Here is a 26,045-nt window from a genome sequence, read left to right on the forward strand (position 1 = left end):
AGGGTGGTGAATCTCTGGAATTCTCTGCCCGTTGAAGTGGTGGAGGCTGCCTCGCTAAATATTTTTAAGACGCGGGTTGATGGGTTTTTGATAAGAGAGGGGATTAAGGGTTATGGGGAGAGGGCAGGAAGGTGGAACTGAGCCGCGACAGATCAGCCATGATCTTATTGAATGGCGGGGCAGGCTCGAAGGGCTAGATGGCCTACTCCTGCTCCTATTTCTTATGTTCTTATGACCCATCGTACTCTGCTGGATCTGTGAAAAAATTATCCTATTAGTCTCACAGCACAGTGGAACAGTGGTTCGCACTGCTGCCTCACAGCCATGGATCCAGGTTTGAGTCCCGGCTGGGGTCATTGTCTGTATGGAGTTTGTACATTCTCCCCGTGTCTGCATGGGTTTCCTCTGGTGCTCCAATTTCCCCTCTCAATTCAAAAGATGTACTGGTTAGGTGCATTGGCTGTGTTAAATTCTCTCTCAAAGTAACTGAACAGGCACTGGAGTGTGGCGACTAGGGGATTTTCAATAACTTAATTGCAGTGTTAATGTAAGCCCACTTGTGACACTAATAAACTTAAATTTAAACCATAACTGCCATTTTGTCCCATTCAATTATTTGGCCAATTTCAAAGAGCAATCATGAGGGATGAATTGCACAGATTTCTATGTTTTGGTCCATATGTATTATTTCCCTTTTATACATTTATACAGACTTTATTTATCCAAAGTTTGGACATCAGTAAATAAGGGTTTAATTATGGCATATAACTCTTTAAGGTGAATTAATCGATTTGCATCTAACAAACATTAAGAATTAATGATTCCTCGCTAATATCTAATATTGATTACTTCATTCAAAAAGAGTGCCTTAAAAGGCCCAAAATAAGCAGTCAACGAATTGGTGAAGAAAGGAGATGATCTTTGGAAGTTGGCATTGGATTGCAATGTGAGGAAGTTTGCTATTTACATGAATGAATGCCATTTCTGACCTGGCAATTGTTAGTGTTGAGTGGGAAAAATGTGTCAGGCACACTTTTATAATTGGTGACCTTCGGCGAGGTTTGAAGGAAGAGTATTTTCATCAGCTGAACAAGCTACTGAGAAGGTAAATGACATTTCTTCACTGAATTGAACTATGATTTCAACGCTGTTTCATTCCACAAGACTTGTTTCGCCCTCAAACCACAACCTGACCTGAGCATGCACCTCTCCGGGAAGCAGTTGCTAACGATCTAGTTCTGTATTTGCCGCAGGGTAAAGAGGGCTATGCTGGGACCCCATGACTGGCTTTCACTGCCTGTATCCACGGGCCTTACCTGGCTGCTGGTGGAGGGCCTGGAGCCTGAGACCGCATACCAGTTCAGTGTGCTAGCACAGAATAAACTGGGCACAGGGCCCTTCAGTGAAGTCATCACTGTGAACACACTGGGTGAGTAAAATTATATTCTGTATAAGTGTGCAGTAACCCATGTAGTTCTGCAATGTTGCTTTTAGCTCCATGCCAAGGAGTGTTATAATTTTAAAAGTTATGAACCATTGTATATGGACTGATTTCTTTAAGCCTCTGTGAATTACCATATTGCTACAAATATGCACAGTCATTGTTGGAACCTGGTATCCTGTCTCCTATATCAAATTCATACTTAGAAAAAAGCTGTTGATGCTGGAATCTGAAATAAAACGGAAAATACCAAAAATATTCACTGGGACATGCAACATCTGTGGAGAGAAAAAGAAAGTTAATGTTTCAGGTCGATGACCTTTCATCGTCACAGTCCATCAGGACAAGCAAGTGTTCGAGACCACTTATGTCCCAATATTGAGTTCTCAGCACCCGTAGGAAACTTCAACTCTACACGTGCACAAAATTGTTGAAGGTCAATAGGTAGGGTGAGAAAGTGGTTATAAAAGGCATAAGGGTCTTTACAAATAGAGGCATAGACTGAAAGCAAGGAAGATATAAAGAGAAAGTGCAGGGAAAAAACCAAACAGATCGGGGGGGCCAGGGGTCGGTGTCTGCAGAGAGAGAGAAAACCTGAGCCAACATTCCAAACGCAATGTGAAGCTGCTTCAGAACAGAAGAAACAGCAAAACTACTGGGATATTCTGTCCGATTCAGGGCATAGCACATTAGGAAGGATATAAAGGCTTTTGAGGGGGTGGCAGGAAAGATTCACAAGAATGGTTCCAGGGATAAGGGACCTCAGTTACTTGGATAGATTGGAAAAGCTGAGGTCATCCTCCTTAGAGGAGAGAAGTTTTGATAGAAATTACATGGTGTCTGGACAGAATGGATAGAAAGAAATTGTCCTCATTGGTAGAAGCATCAAGAACCAGAGGAAACCGATTGAAAACGATTGGCAAGAGAACCAATGACAACATGGGGAAAAAACCTTTTTATGCAGTGAGTGGTTAGGATCTGGAGTACTTCTTCCTGACAGAATAGTAAAGATAGATACAATCGGGCTTTCAAAGAGGAATTGGATAAGCATCTGCAATGAAAAGAAAAAGCAAGGCTACTGGAAAAGGGCAAGGGAATGGGATTCCTGAGCTAGATGGGCTGAATAGCCTCCTTCTGTGCTGTACCATTCTGTGACCCTATTCTCTGATTATCATTAGGACAACAGAGAAATTAGAAGAAATGTTTTCACTCAGAGAATGATTAGAAATGAAATACTTCACCTGAGGGTGATTGAGGTCAAGACTGTCACATTATTTAAAAGGGACTTGGATATGGCAAATATGTAAAAGGATCTGAGGCAAGACTATTCAGAAAGATAGGAAATAGGAGTTAGTATAGATACTAGCACAAATACATTGGGCTGAATAGCCGCTTCCTGAGCTCCAGTATCTGTGATAAAGACTGCTCCTTTTCTAAAAATGAAAATGTCAATCGATAACTATATCAGTTTATTAAACAGTAAATATCAGTAAGACTGAAACAAACACTGGGATGTTTTATTATTTTCATTTAATACTCAATACTCTGCACGAATGATATACCCATGGTCATAAAATTACACCTCAAAGAATTGTAGCTCTGGAGACTAAATAACTGAACTTGTGTTTGGAATCAGTGGGGATTTGAGTGCTCATGAGGATGTGCAGATTAGCTGGATTGGCCATGGGGGAGTAGCTGGGTAAATACATGGGGCTATGGGGACAAGGTCCGGGTGGGATTGTTGTTGGTGGAGACTTGATGGGCCAAATTACCTCCTTTTACACTACAGGGATTCTATGATTCTATGATAATGATAAAGATGTGATAACAGCTCAGGGTAAATGTACACCTAGCCCTGACTCAGCACTTCAGTATTCGGTTTGCTTACTCACCTTAATGAGAAACATGAGCCAATGACCCCATGATACTGAACACGTTATAATGCATATTTAAATCCTGTGTTTAGTAGTGTTGTGACATTGGTCCGTGATTGGACATTTAATGGGGATCATCAGAATAAAATTTCCCAGAATTGTACATACGTACCATTTAATTATGTGGAGCGCAATGACCTGACTGCATTACTCATCCAATAGGTTTTGCTGTGTTTCCCTAATTAAAGCAAATAAATTACCAACAATGCTCATGAAAGACTAAATTGGGATACAATTTCCACAAGAGCTCAACTTATTCTTTAGTGCCCATGGATTGCCAAGTTAGGGCAGGTTTCATTTGGCTGATTTAGAAATTGCATTTAACTTCTACCCCAATGCATCGTACTACCCCTTTTCTATGGGGTGGGGTGACACGATGGCACAGTGGTTACCACTGCTGCCTCACAGCACCAGGTACCTGGGTTCAATTCCCAGCTTGGGTCATCACATTGTCCCCGTGTCTGCTTGAATTTCTTCTGGATGCTCCAGTTTTCTCCCCACAGTCTGAAAGACGTGCTGCTTAGGTGCATTGGCCATGCTAAATTTTCCCTCAATGTACCTGAACAGGCACCAGAGTGTGGCGACAAGGGAATTTTCACAATAACTTCATTTGCAGTGCAGTGCTAAAGCCTACTTGTAACAGTAATAAATAAACTTTAGACTTTAAAAAGTGAATAAATGATGCAGATTTTAAATGTATTTTTTCTATGCTCACTTTATCCGTTTGTTTCACTGTAATTTCTATCAATTGATTTAAATAATTTTCTGTATAAATGTAAAGAACTTGCAATTTTACACTGCCTGCCACACCTTAAAGCTGTTCCAATGTGTTTCACAGGCAATAAGCATTTCTGAACTGTAGTTGCTATTGTAATGCAAGAAATGTGATCGCTAACTTTCCCAAAGCAAAATCCCACAAACAGCAGAGATAAATGACCAGATAAACTGCTCCAGTGATGTTGCTAGAGAGATAATTATTTGCTTCAGGGAATTTCCCTCGCTCTTGTTCAAACAGTCCATGTTCAAGTAGTGCCACGATATATTTAATGTCCTTCTGAGAAGGCAGAAATGCACTGAGTTTAATATCCAGGAGCTAGCATGTCTGGTAACGCAGCCTGAATTATGTGCTCAAGACCTGCATTGAGCCTATGATTTTCTGTGTCTGATGGCTAACTGATACTAGTGAGCCAATGCTGATAACTAAATATCCAAGCATACTCTGAAGCTTTTCTCCAGGGCTTTATTCAGTGTTCACATAGTCTTTTGGAAAGCTTGTCCCAATATGCTATAATCCAGCAATTGAAAAGGTTTCCTCTGAAATTTTTGTTAGTATTGAATGCTGTGCTTCAACTTAGAAGAGTCATATTGGCTTTAATCTGCCAAGTGTCTTATTTCTGCTCCCTCTGGTTCTTCTTCCTTCTTCCTGCCTACTATGCCCAGGTCCCCTATGATTTTGAAAACCTCTATCAAATATCACCTTCTCTCCTCTGTGGAGAACAGTCCAATTTTTCCCATCTTTCTACATAACTGAAGTTCCTTATCCCTGGAACCATTTATAAGAATCTTTTCTGCATCTTCTCTAACACCTTCACACCTTTCCTAAAGTGTGGTGCCCAGAACTGGATGAAATATTTCAGATGAAACGAAAGCAGTGTTCGATACAGGTTCAGTAGATCTTCTTTGCTTTTGTATTCTACACATCTATTAAAGAAGCCCAGGGTGCTGTATGCTTTAGTTACCGCATTCTCAACCTGTGCTGTCACCCTCGGACACTGGATCAATGCACATATACATCCAGTGCCTTGTGCATTTGCATTTCCTTTAGAATTGTACCTTTTGAAGTAAAGTTTATTCATTAATCACAAGTAAGGCTTACATTAATACTGCAATGAAGTTACTGTGAAATACCTCTAGTCGCCACACTCTGGCACGTGTTCGAGTCAATGCACCTAACCAGCATGTCTTTCAGACTGTGGGAGGAAACCCACACAGACATGGGGAGAATGTGCAAACTCCACACAGACAGTGACCCAAGCCTGGAATTGAACCCGGATCCCTGGGGCTGTGAGGCAGCAGTGCTAACCACTGTGCCACCATGCTGCCCCTTTATTTTGTCTGAAATATCCCACCACCTATCCATTCCTTTCAAAGTTCTACACCATCCCACATGGTTCACAATACGTCCAAGTTTCATGCCATCTGCAAATTTTGAAATTGTGCCCTGTACACCAAGGTCTAGATCATTATATCTGGAAGAACGGGGGTCTTAACACTGATTCCACTATAAATCTTCCTCCAGCCTGAGAAACAACCATTCACTGTTACTGTCTGTTTCCTGTCACTCATGCGATTTTGTATCCATATTGCGACTATCCCTTTTGTTCTGTGAATTCTAACTTTACTCACTAAACCTCATTGTGTGGCACTTTATCAAATGCCTTTTGGAAATGTATGTACGTGGCATTGACAGCATTATCCTCATCAACCCTCTTGATAATCTCATCAAGCAAGTTATTTAAACTTGACCTTAAAAAATGCTTACTTTCCTTAATTAACTCCCATGCGCCCAAGTGAATACTGTTCTCGTTCCATTTATTGTTTCTAGATGCCTTCCCACCATCAATGTTAAACCTGTAGTTGCTGAGCTTATTTTAATGCCCTTTTTTGAACAAGGGTGTAAGCTTTGCAATTCTCCAATCCTCTGGCACCACCTTGAGTTTAAGGAAAACTGAAAATTACAACCAGTGACTTCACAATTTCTATTTTCACTTTCTGCAATGCCCTTGCATGCATTTTTTAAAATCTGTTCATGGCATGTGGGTATCGCTGGCTGGGCCAGCATTTATTGCCCATCCCTGTGGGCATTTAAGTGCGGATCTGGAGTCACATGTAGACCAGACAGCAGATTTTCCTTCCCTAAAAGACATTAGTGAAACAAATAGGTCTTTATGACAATCAACAATGGTTTCATGGTCATTGTTAAACTTTTCATTCTGGGTTTTTATTTTATTCAAATTTCACTATCTGCCATGGTGGGATTTGAACCCAGATCCCCAGAAGATTCCCCTGGGTCCCTGGATTACTAGTCCAGCGACAATACTACTACACCTTTGCCTCCTTTAATATCATGCAGCCCTGACAAGTTATTAACTTAACTGTGATCCCAAACTGTTACATCCTCCTCCAAATATGGCTCACAGTATCCTGACCTCCTGCACACTCCTTCCTGTCTGCCTCACAGTGATCAGCTAGACTAGTCATGAGGATGTATCTAAGGTGAGAGATATAAGTACTATCATAGGATAAGCAATCCTCCCATGATCAATCAGTCATGTCACAATATTGACTTTCATATTGTTAGTCATTAAATTTGTTCTGGGACTATTATTAGGTGTTTTGTGTTAGGGTACTAGACCAGGACCCCAAGATATATTATGAAACCAGATTAGATCCCAAACATTTTTCTAATTAAATGTGAGGATACAATGCTTCACTCCAGGAGCAATTCCACTGATACATGAGGGATCTTTTATGGAAAAAAAACTTAATTAGTAACACAGTTTAAATCTAACTCTAATAAATGAAACAGCTGAACTATTAATAGTTGAACAATATTTAAAAATGAAAGGAAACAGCTTTATAAGAACATACGAAATAGGAGCAGGAGTAGGCCATCTAGGCCTTCGAGCCTGCCCCGCCATTCAACAAGATCATGGCTGATCTGAAGTGGCTCAGTTCCACTTTCCCGCTTTCTCCCCATAACCCTTCATCCCCTTGCCTACCAAAAACCTATCTACCCGTGTTTAATTTCTAACTTATCATTGTTTCAGTTCCAAATAAGCAACATCCCTCTTACAGATGCCACTTTAAATACAGTTAGCAAACATAAATATACTTGCTATAATGAATGTGGACAGCCTTGAAGCTTTCAGAGAGAAAATGAGCTTCAGTGCAGCTTGTAGAACTCTTGCATTCAAACAATTCCCAGCTAGAACTGAAAAGCTGTTTCTCTCTCCTGCAGACCTAGCTCCTCCCATGAACCACATAATTACATGACTCTGCCTACCTAAACCCACATTCCATTCCTTTAATCAAAAATCCCAGGGCCCTTTTTGTGAAAAGTCCATTAGTTTCCTATTAGTAAACACTTCATGACCAAAATGAATATTTATCCTACCCTCCAAGCATCTGAGCTATATTCCCTCCAGACATACTGACTGCCTGTAGGATGAAGCTAAATTTTTAAATGCTTAAGGGAAATGTTTAAAAATTTAGGTTTATGCTACAGGTGATGAGGTTTGGCAGAATTTTATATCATGTCAGGCAAGTGCTAAAATAGTGCCAAGTCTTGTCTGTATTCAATGCCTAAAACACACATTGCAAAATAAGGTCTAAACCTGGGTGAATTTTCCTGTTCAAATATCTCGAAGGCAATTTGGACCCCAGTTGAGATTGGCTGAAGATCCATTTGGAGGTTGGATCATTATGGCCCACGTGGCTCAGAGTTCCATGGCATGATTGCGTAATGCAAATATGCAATCCAGAAGCCCAGGCTAACACTCTGGAGACATGGGTTCAAATCTCACCATGGCAGCTGGTGTAATTTAAATTCAGTCGTTAAATGGAATATTAAATCTTTCAGTAATGCTGATCAGCGAGGTAATATTGATTGTTCTAAAAATGGTTCTGGTTCACGAATGGCCTTTAGGGAAGGATATCTGCCATCTTGCCCAGCCTAGCAACTTTCTAACTTAGTGTTATTTCAGTTCCAACTAAGCAACATTCTTCTCACAGATATAATTTCACAATGTTGAAATTATACTTAAACCTCTGATCTGCCTGGATTTTTTAATAATTTTTCATTTTAGTGACTCCAAATCTGTGGTCGACTCTGCAATGACTGAGCAAAACATTCAGTTCAATGGCAATTAGGGGTGGGCAGCAAATGCTGTCCGAGCCAACAATGCCCCAATCCCATGAAGGAAGAAAAATGTTTTTAACCCATTGAAAGCTTGGGAGCTGTACCAGGCTTTGATTTTGTTTACTTTTTTATATGAAAGCTTTCTAAAATATTTTATTACAGCTGCTCAGGACATTACGCACTTGCTGTGTTTTTGAAATAAAATTAAAACCATGAGTACAATTTGGCACATGGCACAGTGGTTAGCACTGCTGCCTCACAGCGCCAGAGACCTGGGTTCAATTCCAGCTTGGTCACTGACTGTGTGGAGTTTGCATGTTCTCCCCGTGTCTGTGTGGGTTTCCTCCGGGTGCTCCCGTTTCCTCCCAAATTCTGAAAGACATGCTGGTTAGGTGCATTGAGGCGACTAGGGGAATTTCACAGTAACTTCATTGCAGCGTTGATGTAAGCCAACTTGTGACTATTAAATAAACTTTAAAATAATTGTCTAAGCTTCAGATCAGACAGTAAAGGATTAAGACAAAAGTTAGATTCAACTTAAATTCATTTGAACATTGGTAGTCCGAACAAACATTCGACAATCCTGCTTAGCCATCATTCCCAATGATAATAGTGGCCCAACAAAAATAGGGCAGCAAAACACGTGGTGGAAATATGTGAGCAATAATGGGTTTCCGAGCAGTAAAATGAGTAATGCGTGTCAAGGGCCGTGCGTTGACCAGCAGCTTTGAGGAGTGCTTCATGTTACGTGCAGCGCACAAGTTTATCACCTTGATTATTCTTTCAGCTTTCCCTGTTACGACCCGAGAACCACTGGTGCTGCTTTCTCCACCAAGGTGCCTAACAGCCAATCGAACACACCAAGGAGTGTTGCTGTCTTGGCTCTCACCGGCCAACCATAGCTATCCAATTGACCATTATATCATGGAATTCCGTCTGGGAGATAAGTGGGAAATTCTAGACGATGCAATACCAGGCACTGAAACTGAGCTGCTGACCAAGGAGTTATCTCTGGTAAGTCATTGCCAATCCTTTTCTAAAACGATCTAAACAAAATTCTCGGTGGCTGGACGAACAGAGTAAATATTTTGAAGTGAATATTAAATAATGCTGATCGCCTAATGCATTAATATTTTCTTTTCAATCACCCTGCAATTATTTTCAATTACCAAGCAAAGTTATCCATATATGTTTTGCTCCACTTGTCCCTTAGCGAAGGAAATCTGCTGTCTTTACCTAGTCCAGCCCACATGTGACTCCAGAGTCACAGCAATGTGGTTGACTCAATTGCCTTCTGAAGGAGGGCAATAAGGGATGGGCAATAAATGCTGCCCATGTCCCGTGAATGAATATATTTTTAAAAAAATCAATTGTTTATGAAGTTTAGTGCAGCAAGGATCTGCCAGAATATTGGGCACCCTGACTGGTTCCTGATCCTGAAAAGGAGAGGTTAATGTAGGGGGGAACCAGAGGAACAGTGGACTGGGCCAGGTCTCAGAGAGCCTGGAGAAGCACGGCTGCACCTCCTGGTCCCACAAGAATGACCAAAAACTTACCTGCCAGCTCTTCTTTGGCTCGAATGGCTGTTGATTCTGAGCAGACCAGGTGATCCTTCCTGTATTCCCTTAATAAGGTAAACAGGCTGCTACCTGTATCGTTTTAAATAAGCCACCCACCCGAGACACCCAAGGGAAGATTGCAGTGGCCACAGCAATGGCAGGAGTAGGTCAGTCATTCACCCTTATTCAGAAATGGGGAGGGGGCTGCCAACCTCATTTCTGTGCAGAAAAGCCTCAAAAACTATTGCTCTGAGTCTGGATAGGCTGTCCAGTATTGTCAAAACAAGGGAATAAAATTATTCATAAGTGCTTATCCACTTGGAAAACTAAGTTGAACTGCTTCTGCACCCATCTGCAGACCGACCCCGTTTCCATGGTGATGTGTGGCAAAGTGACATTGCAAAGGCTTGCTCTCGTGCTTGCTGCAGTGTATGCAGCTCAGAGGCAGAGAGAAGCATAGCAGTTGCTTGATAATAACAGACCAAAATACATCTCATTTGCCTTCAAACAGCCTGACATAATACAATAATAGCAGAGTTGTTGACTAACCCTGGCATCAATCTCTTGACAGGTCAGGCTGGGAGGGGTGGCTTTAGGTGAATTTTGCAAAGTAAAATCAAATATTTGTGACAAAACACGTTATTTTCCATTTTTGTTTCCTAGATGAATCATTTAATCCTCAAGCCTGCTTGTCCATTGAATGAGTTCACAGCTGATCTGCAGCCAAAATTCATCTATCATTGTTTTTCCAATATCCCTTTACACCTTTGGTTAACAAACATCCATTTATTTTATGGATAATTGATGTAGCAACGTTTGCCATTTGCCAAAGAGAGTTCCAGCCTTCTACCACCTTTTGTACATTAAGTTATTTGCTAACTTACTCCTAAAAATGATCTGACTCTAATTTGCAGACTGTAGTGTATAAAGTGAGATCAAAATGAGCCGCTAGTTTCTGCTTTCTCTTTTTGGATGGCACAGACACAATGGGCTGAATGGCCTCCTTCTGCACCATAACGTTTGTATAGTTCTACACCCCTAGCCATAGATGCCCCACCCAGTGGAAAGAGTTTCCCTCTATCTACTTTATCTGTTCCCATTAGTATGTTAAAACCTTTGATCAAATCGCCCCTTAACACTCTAAATTCCAGGGAATGCAACACTAGTTTATGTAATCTCACCATGTAGTTTAATCCTCACAGTCCAGGTATCATTCAGATAAATCTAAGATGCATTTCATCCGAGGTCAAAATATCCTTCCTAAGGTGTGGTGCTCAGAACTGCTCACACTCCTCCTGGTGTGGTCTAATCAGGGCTTTGTGTTGAACTAATTCATAATTCAGTCCACCACATAATTTTCTATAAATCTTTTTGATTATTTTCTGGACCTGCACATGACATTGTGACAATCTTTGTACCTGGAAACCCCCGTCCCTCTCCCCACATCCTCCCTTCCGCTTCCCCGCCCCAGTCTCTTTGGACTTCCATGGCTCCCAGCATTTCACCATTTCGAAAACACCCTCTTCTAACACTTTTATTTCCAAAGTGATAATCTTACATTTGCCTGAACTGAAATCCATTCACTTAATCCACCAAGTCCTCTTTGCAATTTTATGCTTCCATTTACACTTCTTCAAATGCTGCCTGTCATTGTGTTTTTGGCTGATTTGGATTTGTTGTTTGATTTTCTAAGTTATTAATAAATATGGTGAATAGTTGAGAGCCCAGGACAGATCCTTGCAGGACATCACTAGTCACATCCTGCCAATAAGAATTATTTGCACATTATCCCAACTCTCGTGTGTTCTGGTCCTCAGCCAATTTCCTAAATAGGTCATTAATTCATGAGCTCCACTTTAGCTAAATCTCTTCTGATGGATTTTATCAAATGCCTGATGGAAATCCACATAAATATAATTCTTAGATATTCCCCTAACCATTATATCAGTCACTTCTTGAAACATTTGGCTTATCAGACATGATCTACACTTTACACATCCATGCTGATCAGCTAAAAATGTTCAAAACATTCAATAACTTTATTCTTAATTATGGACTCTAGCAATTTCCCGTGAATAGATGTTAAGCAAACTGGTTTAAATTTCCCTGAGTTCCTTCTTTCCCACCTTTCATAATAGGTGGAGTGGTCTGCACAATTTTCAAAATTAAATGAATGGTCATCAAAGCGAGAAAACTTTGGGAGGTTATGGTTAGACAGCCTGCAATATCGCTGAAAAAAAAGACATGCTGTCTAAGCTTTTCACTTTGCACTCATCAGGACAGAATACCAATAATAAAGATAACAACAATTTATACTGCATGAGACGAGAGTCTGGATTGGCTGGCAGTAACTTATTGGTAGAAGCATTGCCATGGAGAATGCAGCAGGGAGCAGTTAACTGCCAAGTTTATGTTCAAATTCAAACAAGGCACATTGACCCTCATTGGTCAGGGCATTGCCATGCAGAATGAACCAGGTAATGACTGTCCCCCAAGCTTCAGTTTCATTGAAAAAGGTGCAATATGTGGACATGAGGATGATAAACTTGTGATCTATGCAAAATGAGAAGCTTAGAGAGCATGTATATTTTTCAGCGATACTCAAGTTCTATACCAGGTGGCCGGTGGCCCAGTGGTTAGCACTGCTGCCTCATAGTGCCAGGGACCCGGGTTCAAATGGGTCACTGTCTGTGTAGGGTTTTCATGTTCTCCCTGTGTCTGTGTGGGTTTCCTCTGGGTGCTCTGGTTTCCTCCCATAATCCAAAAATGTGCGGTGGATTGGCCATGCTAAATTGACCCTAGTTTTGGTGGAATTAGCAGGGTAAATATGCGGGGCGAGGGAAATAGGGTAGGATTATTGTTGGTGCAGGCTCAAATGGCCTCCTTCTGTATGATTCTATGATACCACCAGACGAGTATCTGCAATATTCTCACCTATATCCTTTAAACCCTGGAATGCAAACTGTCTGCTTCTGGGGATTTTTAACTTCCACTGCCATTATTTTCTTCATTACTGTTATTTTTTTAATTAACTTTGGTGAGTCCCTCTTCTTATAGTTTGTTTATTTGTGTCACAAGTAGGTTTACCCACACTGTAATGAAGTCACTGTCAAAGTCCCCTGGTCTTGACACTTGGATGCCTGTCCAGGTACACTGAGGGACAATTTAGCATGGCCAATGCATCTAACCTGCATGTCTTGCAGACTGTGGGAGGAAACGGGAGAAAATCCACACAGATACGGGGAGAACATGCAGTGACCCAAATCACCCACTTTACCTCATACAATTATTGAAACATTTTGCATTTATTTAGCCATATCCTGCAAGTTTCTTTTCCTGATCCCTTCTCATGACTCTTACTGTGTTGTCATCCCCACTGTTCTTTCCATCTTTCCCATTCATCAGCAACTGTGCTACTTTACCCAAATGACAGAAATGAGGTGCAGATTTTTTCTTTCTCTTTTTGTCAGGACTCCTGGTATGAATTTCGTGTGATGGCTGTCATGCAGGACCTGATCAGTGAGCCAAGTAACATTGTTGGGGTTTCTAGTTCAGGTGAGACGCACACATGTCCCTTCTAAAGGATGGAAGCTCTGTTGGCCTCAGGGTTCAGTAAGAAGTCTCACAACACCAGGTTAACGTCCAACAAGTTTATTTGGAATCATGAGCTTTCGGAGCGCTGCTCCTTCATCAGTTAAATGGAGGTTAGTTCACAAAGAAAGACGTGCCACAGTGAAAAACCACACCAAGCTCCTCAGAAGACAAACACAGGACACGACTGACAGAGTACTCTTCATCGTCCAGTACTTCCCCGGAGCGGAGAAACTGTGACATTTTCTTTGGAGCCTTCAACATGTCATTGATGAAGACGAACATCTCATCAAGGCCATCCCCACACCCCCCACTACTTGCCTTCAAACAACCTCAGATTATTGTTTGCAGATAACTACCCAGCCCTCAGAAGAACAGCGACCACAAAAACACACAACCCTGACATGGCAACTTCTACAGGACGTGCCGGATCATCAACACTGATACTACCATCACACGTCAGAACGCCACCCCCCCAGGTACACAGTATGTACTCATGCAACTGGGTCAACATTGTCTACTCATACACTGCAGGAAAGGATGTTCCAAGGCACGATACATCAGCAAGACCGTGCAGACACTACGGCAACAGATAAACACTGCACAATAATCACCAGGCAGGAGTGCTCCCTTCCAGTCGGGGAACACTTCAGCAGTCAAGGGCATTCAGCCTCCGATCTTCGGGTAAGCGTTCTCCAAGGTGGCCTTCAAGATATACGACAACGCAGAATCGCTGAGTACAAACTGATAGCTAAGTTCCACATGCAGTAGGGTGGCCTCAACTGGGATATTGGACTCATTTCAGACTACATGTAACCCCCACCATTTGGCCTGGGCTTGCAAAATCCTACTGAATGTCCTGGCTTGAGACAACTCATACCTCTTTAACCTGTGATTACCCCTCTCTCCAGTCACACAGTTCGTACCTGTAAAGGTACATCTGATTGCCTGTAAAGACTCGCATTCCAACCACTATCTTGAAGTTGTGTCTTTGCCTATATATGCTGTGTTTGTGAACCAACTCTCCACTCACCTGAGGAAGGAGCAGCACTCTGAAAGCTTGTGATCCTAAATAAATCTGTTGGACTTTAACCTGGTGTTGTGATACTTATTACTGTGCCCATTCCAGTCCAATGCCGGCATCTCCACAATCATGGCCTCTGGGTTGTTGGAGATTGTTCAAACGTAAAGACAGTAAGTTCATTGTTGCTTAGTCTTTTCTTACTCTCTGTTCTTTTTAGATGTCTTTCCACCACCTGAAGTGCCCGAGGAAGGCCTGGCCCGTCCAGTTGTGGCTGGGATTGTTGCCACCATCTGTTTCCTGGCAGCAGCCATTTTGTTCAGTACCCTAGCTGCTTGCTTTGTTAACAGGCAGCGGAAGCGGAAGAATAAGAGAAAGAGGGGTAAGTCAGAGCTGTTTTTTCAAAGGCTTTCATTAGGAAAGTGTACAAGTGACACTCTGTAGCGAGGCATTTATGCTTTCTGGAAATTACAATTTCCATCACTCAATGAGTATGGTTTGCGATGTATCAAATTGGAATACAGATATGCAATACAAGGAGATAGCTCCATAGCCTTGTTCCATCAAGTTCCTGATGCCACCCATGCTACCTAGTAAGGAATTAAGTGCAAGCCTAGGTGAATATTCCCTCTAAGGCGAGAAACAGAGGTTGGGTGTATTTCCAAGATGCATTCCCTCTGACCCGGACCAAGAATCACATTGTGATTTTCACTGACGTGCACCCTTCATTAACCCTAGTCCAATAAATGACAGCAGGTGGGCTCTCAAACCTCGGTCACCAATCAGAGGCCTTCTAGCTTGAAAGAAGGAGCAGGCAACACAGGAAGGCAAGTTAGAGAGGGGGATTGCCAAGGTGGAGGTACCCTCTCTCTACCTTATTTAGATCTTCAATTTTAAAAAATGACTTTTGCAGTTAGGTGACCAGGGAGTGTGTGTGTGTGTGCGTGTGTGTGCGCGTGCGTCTGCGTGTGCATTTGGTGGGGGGTATGGAAGAATCCCCTCCACAGGCAGGTATGGAAGGCCTCTAGACCTGTGTGGAGCACTGGTGCCCTGATCTACCTTCAGGAGGCTGCCTGTAGGCAACAGAATGATCTCTCTACACCATCCCCCCATCCACGACCACTCACAGGGACCTGGAGAACAATTGGCTATCCTGTCACTCCCTTATCTTGCCTCCATAAAAAGGAGGAATGCCAGCTGGTGGGATTACATTTATATTTCCCAACCGTCTCTGATCTCAGACCAAGTGATGGCTAGAAGTCCAGCTCCAAATGTCAGTACAGAGGGGGGAAATAAGGATGCACGTCTCCACTGAGCCAATCCCTTCCTGACCCTGGAAGTGATTCAGGCCATATTGGCAGTAACCTGGAAGCCTCATCCAATCTTTGGGTCACATAACGTTTTCTGGGAATCTGTGAAGAGAGAAATGGGGATGAAAAGTATTGGTTCTGACCAAAGAATTCAGATTTTTACTGAAAAAAAAGCTAAGCAATGAATCTTCAGATTTTACAGGCAGCAAGTGCACAGATAATCTTTGATTCACTGCATAAGACTCAATAATTTATCATGTTGCTAACCTTTAAAAACCGCTGTGTCTTAAATCCAATTTGGAACAGTCCATGAGACATCTTCAGTTGAAAGCCTTTTACTCAGCATGGTAACCAGTCTCCAGAAATGCTAATTGTCTTAATGCAGCTTCTGTTCAATCGTTGGAGCATCTTTCCTTTATTCTGTAGGTTGTATCCTGTTTAAAATTATATTTAATTCAATCAGTTCATTGATTTTGATTGTGGATGATGTGTTATTGAAAGTAGGTCTATAAGAAGCTGGTTGCCTTTCTTCACTTCCTTGTTACTTCTTTGGAACTGAACAAATCCATCGCCTGGTTTGAAATGTGAAAAAGTTGAACTCTCAGCCTGCAAATAAGCCGGAGTTTAAATAGGATTTCTAAAACATGCATAGGCCAGAATTTTAACTCCCGCTCTCTGGGACCACACGGTAGCACAGTGGTTAGCACTGCTGCTTCACAGCTCCTGGGACCTGGGTTCGATTCCCGGCTTGGATCACTGTCTGTGTGGAGTTTGAACATTCTCCCCATGTCTGCATGGGTTTCCTCCAGGTGATCCGGTTTCCTCCCACAGTCCGAAGATGTGCAGGTTAGATTGATTGGCCGTACCAAAATTGTCCCTTAAGGTCCTGAGATGCATAGGTTAAAGGGATTAGCGAGTAAATGTGTAGGGATATGGGGGTAGGGCCTGGGTGGGTTGTGGTCGATGCAGACTCAATGGGCCAAATGGCCTCTTTCTGCATTGTAGGGTTTCTATGGTTCTATGATGATTCTCCCTCCTCCTGCAGTGGGTTCTGGGGTAGGGCAGGGTGGGGAGGGGAGTGTAAAGTTGCATGAAGGGGATTCCCTCCAAGATCCTGCTCACCCCAAACCAGACATGATTTTACAGTGGGGCAGACAGAGCCTCAGGGGAGAGGGTAGCCCATTCATGCCCCAATTAAGGCCCTTAATGACCATGTAAGGGCCTTTTCCTGGCCAGCCTCAATTTTTAGGCCAGCGGACACCTGATGACAGAGGATCGGAAACTGCAAATTGTTCTCATCCTCAATCTTAGGCAGGTAGTGGGGTATTCCTCCATCAGAAGGCCCCCTCAGACACACATTCATATCCAATGACCTTGTAGCGAGCCATTTGGAACAATTGATCTTTACCATCTTATAACAAGTTCAGAAGTCGGCTGTGAAGGAATTGTACTTTAAGAACATAAGAACTAGGAGCAGGAGTCGGCCACCTGGCCCCTCGAGCCTGCTCCACCGTTCAATAAGATCATGGCTGATCTTTTCATGGATTCAGCTCCACTTACCCACCCGGTCACCGTAACCCTTAATTCCTTTACAGTTCAAAAATGTATCTAAATTTTATTGCACAAAATGAAAATAAACAATAACCACAAGCCTATGGTAGACACATCAGGTCCCAACTTAAAAGGATAATGGACTCACTCGAGATCTACCATTCACCAGGGAGCTCATATTCAACGATTCCAACTGGGAGGTCAATTAGTAATTCCCCACGCAGATCATTAGGTTATCACACATCTAAAGCACTACACAGGAACTAGAATTAGGTGAAAAGGTACGAAGAACAAGAGAAAACTAGGGCAGTCAGATTGGTAAAGAGAATCAGGATTAGCTACTATTTTTTCTATTTCACAAAAGTGACGACAGTTCAGAAGTACTTAATTGGTTGTAAGGTGCCTTGGGACTTCCTGAGGTCATAAATGGCGTGAGATAGATGAAAGTATTTTTACTTGTCAACTTGTAGGTGCCTTTAATAACAATGGATGTGAGTTTTTATCCAGTGATCATCTATTATGTTTCCAAATGAAAATAATTACAGCAAATAGATGGTTTTACTTGCTTTCTGTTTAATGGAAAGTGTACTCTTGATAGAAGCAGTTAAGAAGTCCCCAACAATCCGATATTTGAAATACTTCAACTTTTATCTTATTTTCTGGTTTTGTATTCAGCGACAGTGCAAAACGAGAAAAAGCTAGGTTAGGTTGGCTGGGCCCTGCTACTGAGAATTTGAACACAATTATAGATGCACAACATTGCAGCATTTTATCAAAATCCAAACCATATGAAACGAAGCGTGATTGCTGAGTTATGGTGTAGACTGCCAGTTAAGTCCTTGTTCACATTACAATCAATCATTTGACAGAGGACAGAAGTGAAGAGATTTATTTTCAATTAAATCTTGACATCATTAACAGGTTATTTAACAATGAAAGATTCTTCCTTTTCAGTAGATTTAAAAAAAAGTTGTGTGCCGGAATCAGAAATGAAAATAACTGCACTGTTTTTATTTCAACTCTTTTGGGAAAAAAAGGAAGATATTTCATGCATTTTATAATGCTTAAAATTTGATATTTAAGCCTAAAACCTGAGATATTTATACTGTTACAGAGCAGTAATTTTGGAGTTACTGTTCCAGGTGCACTTCCCATCGGTTCTGGGTTTATTTACTGGTCCTCAGTGGGGAGTTCCAGCAAGGGCACATTTATTGCCAATCACTAGTTGTGTGAGAAGCTGGTGGTGAACCAATTCCCTTAAACCCCTTGTGCTTTTTGGTGTTTCCCCAGCATTCGGTATAGGGAATTCGAGAGTATTGATCCAGTGACGATGAAAGAATAGCTATACAAACCCAAGTCAATTTGGTGAGACCTCCCAGGGAATAACATTCCCACTACATTCCAGCTCTTATCCTTCCAGTTGGTTGAAGTCATGCGACTGGGAAATGCTGCTGAAATAACCTTAGTAAATTGCTACAATGCACCAGGTAGTGAAGAGGGTGGTTATGGAGTTCAAGGCCTGGGGCTCAGATCCAGCAGGTTACTCTGTTCTGGATACGTGAGCTTCTTGATTGGTGTTGCAGCCACAATCATCCCGGGCAGGCACTGACTATTCCATTACATTCCTGACTTGAAGTTTTGTAGAGAAGCCTTTGCCCTCCTTTTGCAATCTAAATATGGCTGCTTCCGTTAAGGTTTTTGGTCAGTGATCACCTTGAGATGCCAATGTGGAGGAATTTGATTGAACAAGTCAATAATCCACTGTACATCTCTCCAATGGAAAGAAAAATCTTAATCGGTGTAAAATCGGATGATGACTCATTATTCTCCATTTCTCACTATCACTAAGTCAGTCATAACCGTATGATTTCTCTTTGGTGTTCCACGGAATTGTGATAACCTTGATGTGTCTGAACTATAGTCATACCTCTTGCATAAAAAGTATTTTATAACGCTAAACTTGATCCCCTTATAGCTGTTTAATGTACATGCTTATTCCCCTCCAGATCCTCCTCTGTCAATAACACACTGCCGAAAGAGTGTGGAATCCCCGTAAGTAACCAGCCCCTTTTATAGTTCTCTCTGTGTTTGTTCATTTGTGCTAAATTGAAGTGGTTGACTTGATTCATTTTTCCCAGAGATGGTAGCCAGACTGCGGCATTACAACCACGTCAAAGACTTAACACTAGTCTTTGTTTTATCCTTAATGAAAGGGGGTGATAAAATGGTCATTCCATAATGAAGCCTCTGATTGTGCCGGTTGCAAGTGAACTGAAGTCTGGCTGCCTTAGTTACATAAATTTTTAAATCTTTATAAATTTCATAAAGCAGAGTTAAACCTCTGCATAATTTGGAGTTTTCTTACAGGACACTGAAGGTTTTGTTCTCAAAACCTTTAAAAATACCATGGTAACTTAGTTATGTTTTCATAAAGAGATGCCAAGTTGGGTACTTTGGTACGAATCATTATGCAGCATAAAAGAGCTATTAGTTCACCATTGAATGGTTCTGCTGTCCTATTGCTGTAATATCATGTATTAATCAAACTATAAATACCCTATTATTTTAAATTGCGTTATTATTATTAAGTTGTTGCTTAACTCATGATAAAATGTTTCCCAAAAGAGGGCTAAGGTATCGTGAAATTTATTTTAACTGCTCCAACTTATTAACTGATGACTCATTAAATTAGTCGACAGAATCACTGTTGTTAATGGATAATGTTAGTGTTGGCAGCAACAGCGATAAATTAATGGATTACTTCACTGGACAATAACAAATTTGTAAACGTAAAAGTATGCAGGATTACTGTTGCCTCTGATTTTGGTCTCTCAGATCTTCCTCAGGAAAGGTGAGTCCTGAAAGCATCAGAACACTGCGAGCTCCATCAGACTCCTCTGAAGATGCCCAAGCCATACATGCCAAGATGATGAGTCCTGGCAGAGAGAGAGAAATGTCCCTGTACAAAAAGACGAAGCGAGCAATAACCAGCAGGAAATACAGTGTCTCCAAGCACGAGGCCGAGGCTGATGTCTCTACCCCCATCGAACTTATCAGCAGAGGGCCTGATGGACGCTTCATCATGGATCCCACAGAGATGGAGACATCATTGAAGACGAGGAGGATTGAGGGCTTTCCTTTCGCAGAAGAGACTGACACCTATCCTGAGTTCCGGCAGTCGGACGAGGAAAACAACGAGACTCTAACTCCAACTGCCATCATGGGCTTGAAGTCTCAGCTCTCCCCTCTGTCATCCAGTCAAGAGTCATACCTACAGCCACCAGCATACAGCCCATCATTCCAGAAAACAGGCGAAAGCATGGGAGGCTTAGATACCAGGCTGCAGGCCACCGGTCAGACCAGGCGGCCTCCTAAAGGTTACCCTCAGAGCCAGTTTTATGGTTATCTCAGCAGTAGCTCTGCAGACCAAGATGGTCAGCCATTTTACATGCCGGATATCAGTCCTCTCAGTTCAGTGATGTCTTCACCTCTATTACTTGCTGAAGGATCTTATGGTCACCCCACCCTCCCTGCGGATCAAGGAGATACAGAAATACATCACTTGGTCGCTTCCAGTAGCACTCTGCCTTTGACTCACACGCCAACCACTATGCGGTCTCCTGAGCTATGGAGAAGGAAGGAATTGTCTATCAGCAGCATTGAAAGCTCTCCAGTTATCTTCTCACACCAACAAGATACACCTGAGAGTACACTGCCAAAGGCTGGTCTTCCAAGGGGTGGCCCCCCTTCCTCATTCCAGGTCCCAGCACCTTACCATAGCGTGCTGCAACTGGAGGCACCAAAGAGTCGGACTGGCAAAACTCCCAGCAAAACAAGCGGATCTGTCTCTCTCTCTCAAAAACATCCACATCAACCTATGCAACAGAGTCATGGGCAGCTAAAGCATACCAGCCATGGTATAAGTGCACCCACATTGCCTTACACTGAATCAGCCAAACAGGCTGGTCCTAGTGGCACAAGCACATTCAGCCTGGACACCAGGTGGTACGAACCTAGACCCAGGCCCAGACCCAGCCCCAGGCAAGGCAGAAGGACTGAGGCCAGTTTACACCAGGTGGTTCTACAGCCTTCCCGACTCTCCCCTTTGACTCAGAGTCCTATGAGTTCCCGTCACGACTCCCCAGAGATTTCATCCCGCCCACGGCCTCGGCCTAATATGCAGCCTCGTGGCATCTTTCCTGTAGGTATCTCTGTGGAGATGTCTGAAATTACCCTGCAGCCTCCTGCTGTTGTTAGCTTATCCAGAAGGTCCTCTCCATCCTCCTCACCAGCACAAAGCAGCACTGCTGGCCAGGGCAGCAGACGAGGAAGCCCCAGTTATAGACCTCACATGGCACTGACACCTTCTACAGGCAGCTACACAGGATCTCCTTCTCCTGCAGCAGACCGCAGCGAGTTTTATAGTCAGATCCATAGGAGGAGAGGTGAAGACATTCCTCCCTTTGAACACCCATCTTCACACTTATCTACTTCAGGGTAGGTATTTTCAAAAAGAATGTTGAACCCGATCAGTTGGAAAGCAAATTTGATTTCTTCCCTATAACTAAGCATTATTAAGTTATTGTGGAATCCTGTGTTCCAGGAAATACAACTACATCCAATCAGCTGTATGTAAGCTCTTTTTTGAAAAGTTATTTGTCATTAAGTTAAGTATTTGTTTGCATTCAAAACTGCTGGTGTCAGAAATTGCATCGAACTCATCCAGTTTTCAATTGGTGGATTGATACCATTATTTTTTGCTTTGTCAAAATTGTGCCCAAATTTTTAACTTGCATCATTGTTACTGAATTTCAAATTAACTATAGTCACATAGAGTCCCCATGAAGAATCTATGAAATGTATGAGGGCTGACATTTGCTCAGCTTTATACAAAGGTCAGCTTAGATCTATTGTTGGTGTTTTCACCCCTGAGTCAGCAGCTTTTGGGTTGCAGCCTCACTGCGAGGCTTCAGAACGCAAGCCAGGCAGATGCCTGAGTGCAGAGCTGAGGTGTCAGAGTTAAGATGAGACATTAAAATTAGGGCCTCCATCTCTTTATCCTGGTTTAGATCGATGTTAAGCATCCAATGGCACTATCTGAAGAAGAGCTGAATGTGCTCGTGGCATCTTGGTCAATATTCATTTCTCAAAATTTTGTTCACAGAGCAATTGGTTGTTCACCTTATCTCCAAAAAATGCCTCTGGTGTTTGTCTACGAAACAATTGTTACTGCAACTGGAAGTAGTGAATTCTATATGAGTGTAATAAAATTGCTATTTAAATGTAAAACTTTCATTCCACTGAAGTGGGCACTTCTCACATTACAGATTTGGCACTCAGAAAAAAGATTCCAACATTCCAAATATTTCAGCATTGTTCTATTCCTCAAATGATATAAAGGATGTTCTGGAGATGTGTTTCTCTAAGTGGAGTCAGTACCATTGACAGTTGTCCCTAGGGAGCACATTTCCCTTAATTGTGTGGTGACGGACTTCGGGGGTGAGAAATGTTTTTCTACCTCCGTTTCCCACTCTCTGTAGTCCAGCAAATGTCTCTGGTGCTCAGGCTAGAGTGCTGCCCCTCACCCCCCCCACACTACTGCTCCAATCCCAGGTCACTTCTTTCCAGTGTTTGCTGCTGATAGACATAATCGCACCTCATCAGTGTGCCTATCAGTGGCCAGCATGGACAAGGAAGAGTCAATGGCTGGAGGAGCAGCAAGAAGGTGAGTGGCTGTGCATAGGCACTGATGCAATGGTACCAGAGCAGCAGCCACTGGCCAAGCGAGAGAGGCAGCTGCTTGACCTGCAGGTCAGGGGACTACTGGGCAGACATAGCTTACCTGGACAAGATCATCACCTTGTTGGGGCCATCTTCCAAAGACGCAAAGAAGTGAGTAGAATGTAGAGGGTTGAGAAGAGGGGCTGCTGAGCATCTGAGTGTGGAGAAGGCCCTCGGGAAGAGAGTTTCAAGTGCTTATGTTCCGAGAAACAAGCTCATCGATCACATTAATGGTAAAAATTATAATTATAGACATTTGTTTACCTGTGATGTGTAATTAGAATGATTTATTAAATGTGTGGTCCTTAGAGGAATAGTTAAGAAGGAACTGGCAGTAGAGTTACACAAAGTTGGTAAATCTGAATAGAGTAATGCAACCAAGAAAGTTTGGGAACCACTGTTCTAGGGCACAGCTCTGGAAAAACAAAAGCCATGGTCTAATGTTAGTCTCCCAGAGTGCAGTTAAATTGAGACTACCTTTGAACTTTGCCTGCTTTCAATTAGGGTGGAAATACAGTTGAAACTCAGATATTTGAAACTTGCAGTTTCCACTGGAAGCTGATGGTTGCTGTTTGTTTCAGGATCCTGTTAAACACTTTATTTGTATGAAAGATAAATAACAGCAAGTTTTCTGAATGCACACAGTTGATAGAAACCATAGGTGCATCTTGCCCATGATTCTCTCTGCCTTCATTTTAATGGCAGAATACCATGGTCAGTGAACAGGTTTGGCTCAGTGCTGACACTGCACATTCAGGGAGTTGGTCTTTAGTACCGAGCTAGGGAGGAAATGGGCTTTCCAGTAAATAGACTATTGAATAATGTCATGACTGCATAACATTCTAAATTTGGATAAGAATGTATCACAATTGTAAACCATCTGAAAATTATCTATTGTTAGACCCTTGCTCAAAAGCCACGTTATATGACAGGACTTGTTGAATTTTTGTGAATGGAATAAATGGTGCTTAAATATTTATGCAGGTGACATTGCCAATTTGGAACAATAGCAAGTAGTTGTATGGACAAGAATATTACCCTGATATTGTAACAGCAATTGTATGTTGCCTCCTCGCATTTGGCTGTTTTCAGAAGTGATAAGTTACCATTGAAATTACCAACAGTATTTAGATTTTAGTCTATATTATAGTCTATTCACAAATGCAAATAATCCTAGAAATTACTGTCTGCCATATCAGCCTAAGAACGCCATATACACTCCTATGATATTCTTTTGTCCTATTTTAATGAAAGCATTAATCTATTTCTTTAAATGAATGGGAGTATCTATTGTAGCAATGGACATAGAACTCTCGTGTAAATGTATTTTTGTACATTCTTGCACTAAAACTGCAAATGGTCAGTGATGATCATAACTTACTTGAACCAAACAAAATCAAATCAGTCTAAACCATGGTGTGAGTGCTCGCAAGAGGCTACATTATTCTGCTTTATGACTTTACTTTTTATAAATCAAAGCATATGACAAAAATAATCAATCAGAAGATTTGATTTGCAAGCCAATGCAATATAATAACACCTTTCACAGGAGGTGAACCAAACTCCCATCACAGTGACAAACACTGAAACTTTTAGAGACTCAAGCATTCTTAAATACAGATTTTCACATTAACTCTGTCTCCAATTCTCACACTATGACTCAGAAGAGTCCATTCGGGTAAGAGCATATAAAACAGGAAGAGGCCATTGCAATCATGATTGATCTTCAATTCAATCCCATCTTCTTGAACAATTCTTTATCCCTTAGTATCTATAAGTGTATCGATCTTTATCTTGAATATATTCAATGATTGTATCTACAGCCCTCTGAGATTGGGATTTCAAAGACCATCAGCCATTTGAATCAGGAAATTTCTCATTTTAGTCCTAAGTCTCTGGCCCCTTAGTCTGAGACTCTGATCATTAATTTTAACCTGCCCAACCAAGGAAAACATCTTTCCAGCATCTACCCATCAAACCCATGAAAAATTTTAGTTCAAGTGTGATCAACTTTCATTCTTCTAAATTCCAAGGAATTTAGGTCTTGTCCACTCAAATCTTTCCTATAGGCCAATTCATTACACCAGAATTTGTCCGGCAAACTTTTGTTGCGCTTCCTCCAAGGCTAGTATATCCTTCCTTGGCTAAAGAGATAAAATCTGTAGCCAGTAGTCCAGGGGAGGTCTCACCAGGTCTCTATGCAATTGCGGTAAGACTTTTTCACTCTGGTACACCAATCCTTTCGTAATATAGGCAAATGTACTTTATTAATTGTTTGCTGTACCTACATATTACCTTCCTGTGATCCATGTTGAAGGGTACGTCCCTCTGAATACCAGCCTCTTGGTTCTAAGCTACTAAACTTCTAAAAGTGCTGCTGATGGTACCAAATGCAATGCTTACCCACAATCAGATGGTCCCATATTTCATTTCTCTACCGGTCACGCCAGCTCATCTGTTCATCGGCAACAGTGATCCATTCAGCGACACCCATCATCTGAAAGAGAAAGCAAAAATATGATCTAAACAGACATAATAAATATTCCGTTAAGAACTTTTGTCAGGTAGTTTTTATTCCAAAATTTCTTCTTTCCAAATCAAGTTTTGCCATCATCAGATTCTGATGTCCTATCAGAGTTAATTGAAGTCAATCTGTACCTTCCATCCTCCTAAGTATGAAATATTACAGTTCAATTACCACAACACAATTTCCAACACAAAACACAAAAAGGATTTTTGAATAAGAATTATTCAGCAGCCTCATGGACACAGTTCACTCTCTTCATATCTCTTGCAGCAGAGGACCCACCCTCTGATTGGTCCCCAGACCAGGTGATCATTACTCTGCTGTGTCGCCCTAAAAGGGACAATCGCCACAGCATCTCTTAAATTTAAATCTTTAGCGGTTCACAGGATGGGCCAATGAACTAATTCTT

At 41.9% G+C, this 26,045-nt stretch overlaps 1 protein-coding gene across 1 annotated transcript in view; it reads left to right on the top strand.

Annotated features, from left to right (window-relative positions):
• The window catches only part of igsf9bb (immunoglobulin superfamily, member 9Bb), a 660,581-nt gene that overhangs the window by 594,099 nt on the left and 40,437 nt on the right, over positions 1–26,045 (top strand). The window contains exons 13-18 of the mRNA XM_080214744.1: positions 1,254–1,429; positions 9,084–9,310; positions 13,326–13,410; positions 14,688–14,849; positions 19,335–19,380; positions 20,164–21,825. Coding sequence (XP_080070870.1) covers positions 1,254–1,429; positions 9,084–9,310; positions 13,326–13,410; positions 14,688–14,849; positions 19,335–19,380; positions 20,164–21,825 — 2,358 coding nt within the window. The remainder of the gene's footprint in view (positions 1–1,253; positions 1,430–9,083; positions 9,311–13,325; positions 13,411–14,687; positions 14,850–19,334; positions 19,381–20,163; positions 21,826–26,045) is intronic.

This window comes from Carcharhinus amblyrhynchos, chromosome 29 (assembly GCF_965287045.1).
Source record: "Carcharhinus amblyrhynchos chromosome 29, sCarAmb.v2.hapA, whole genome shotgun sequence".
Classification (NCBI taxonomy): Eukaryota; Metazoa; Chordata; class Chondrichthyes; order Carcharhiniformes; family Carcharhinidae; genus Carcharhinus; species Carcharhinus amblyrhynchos.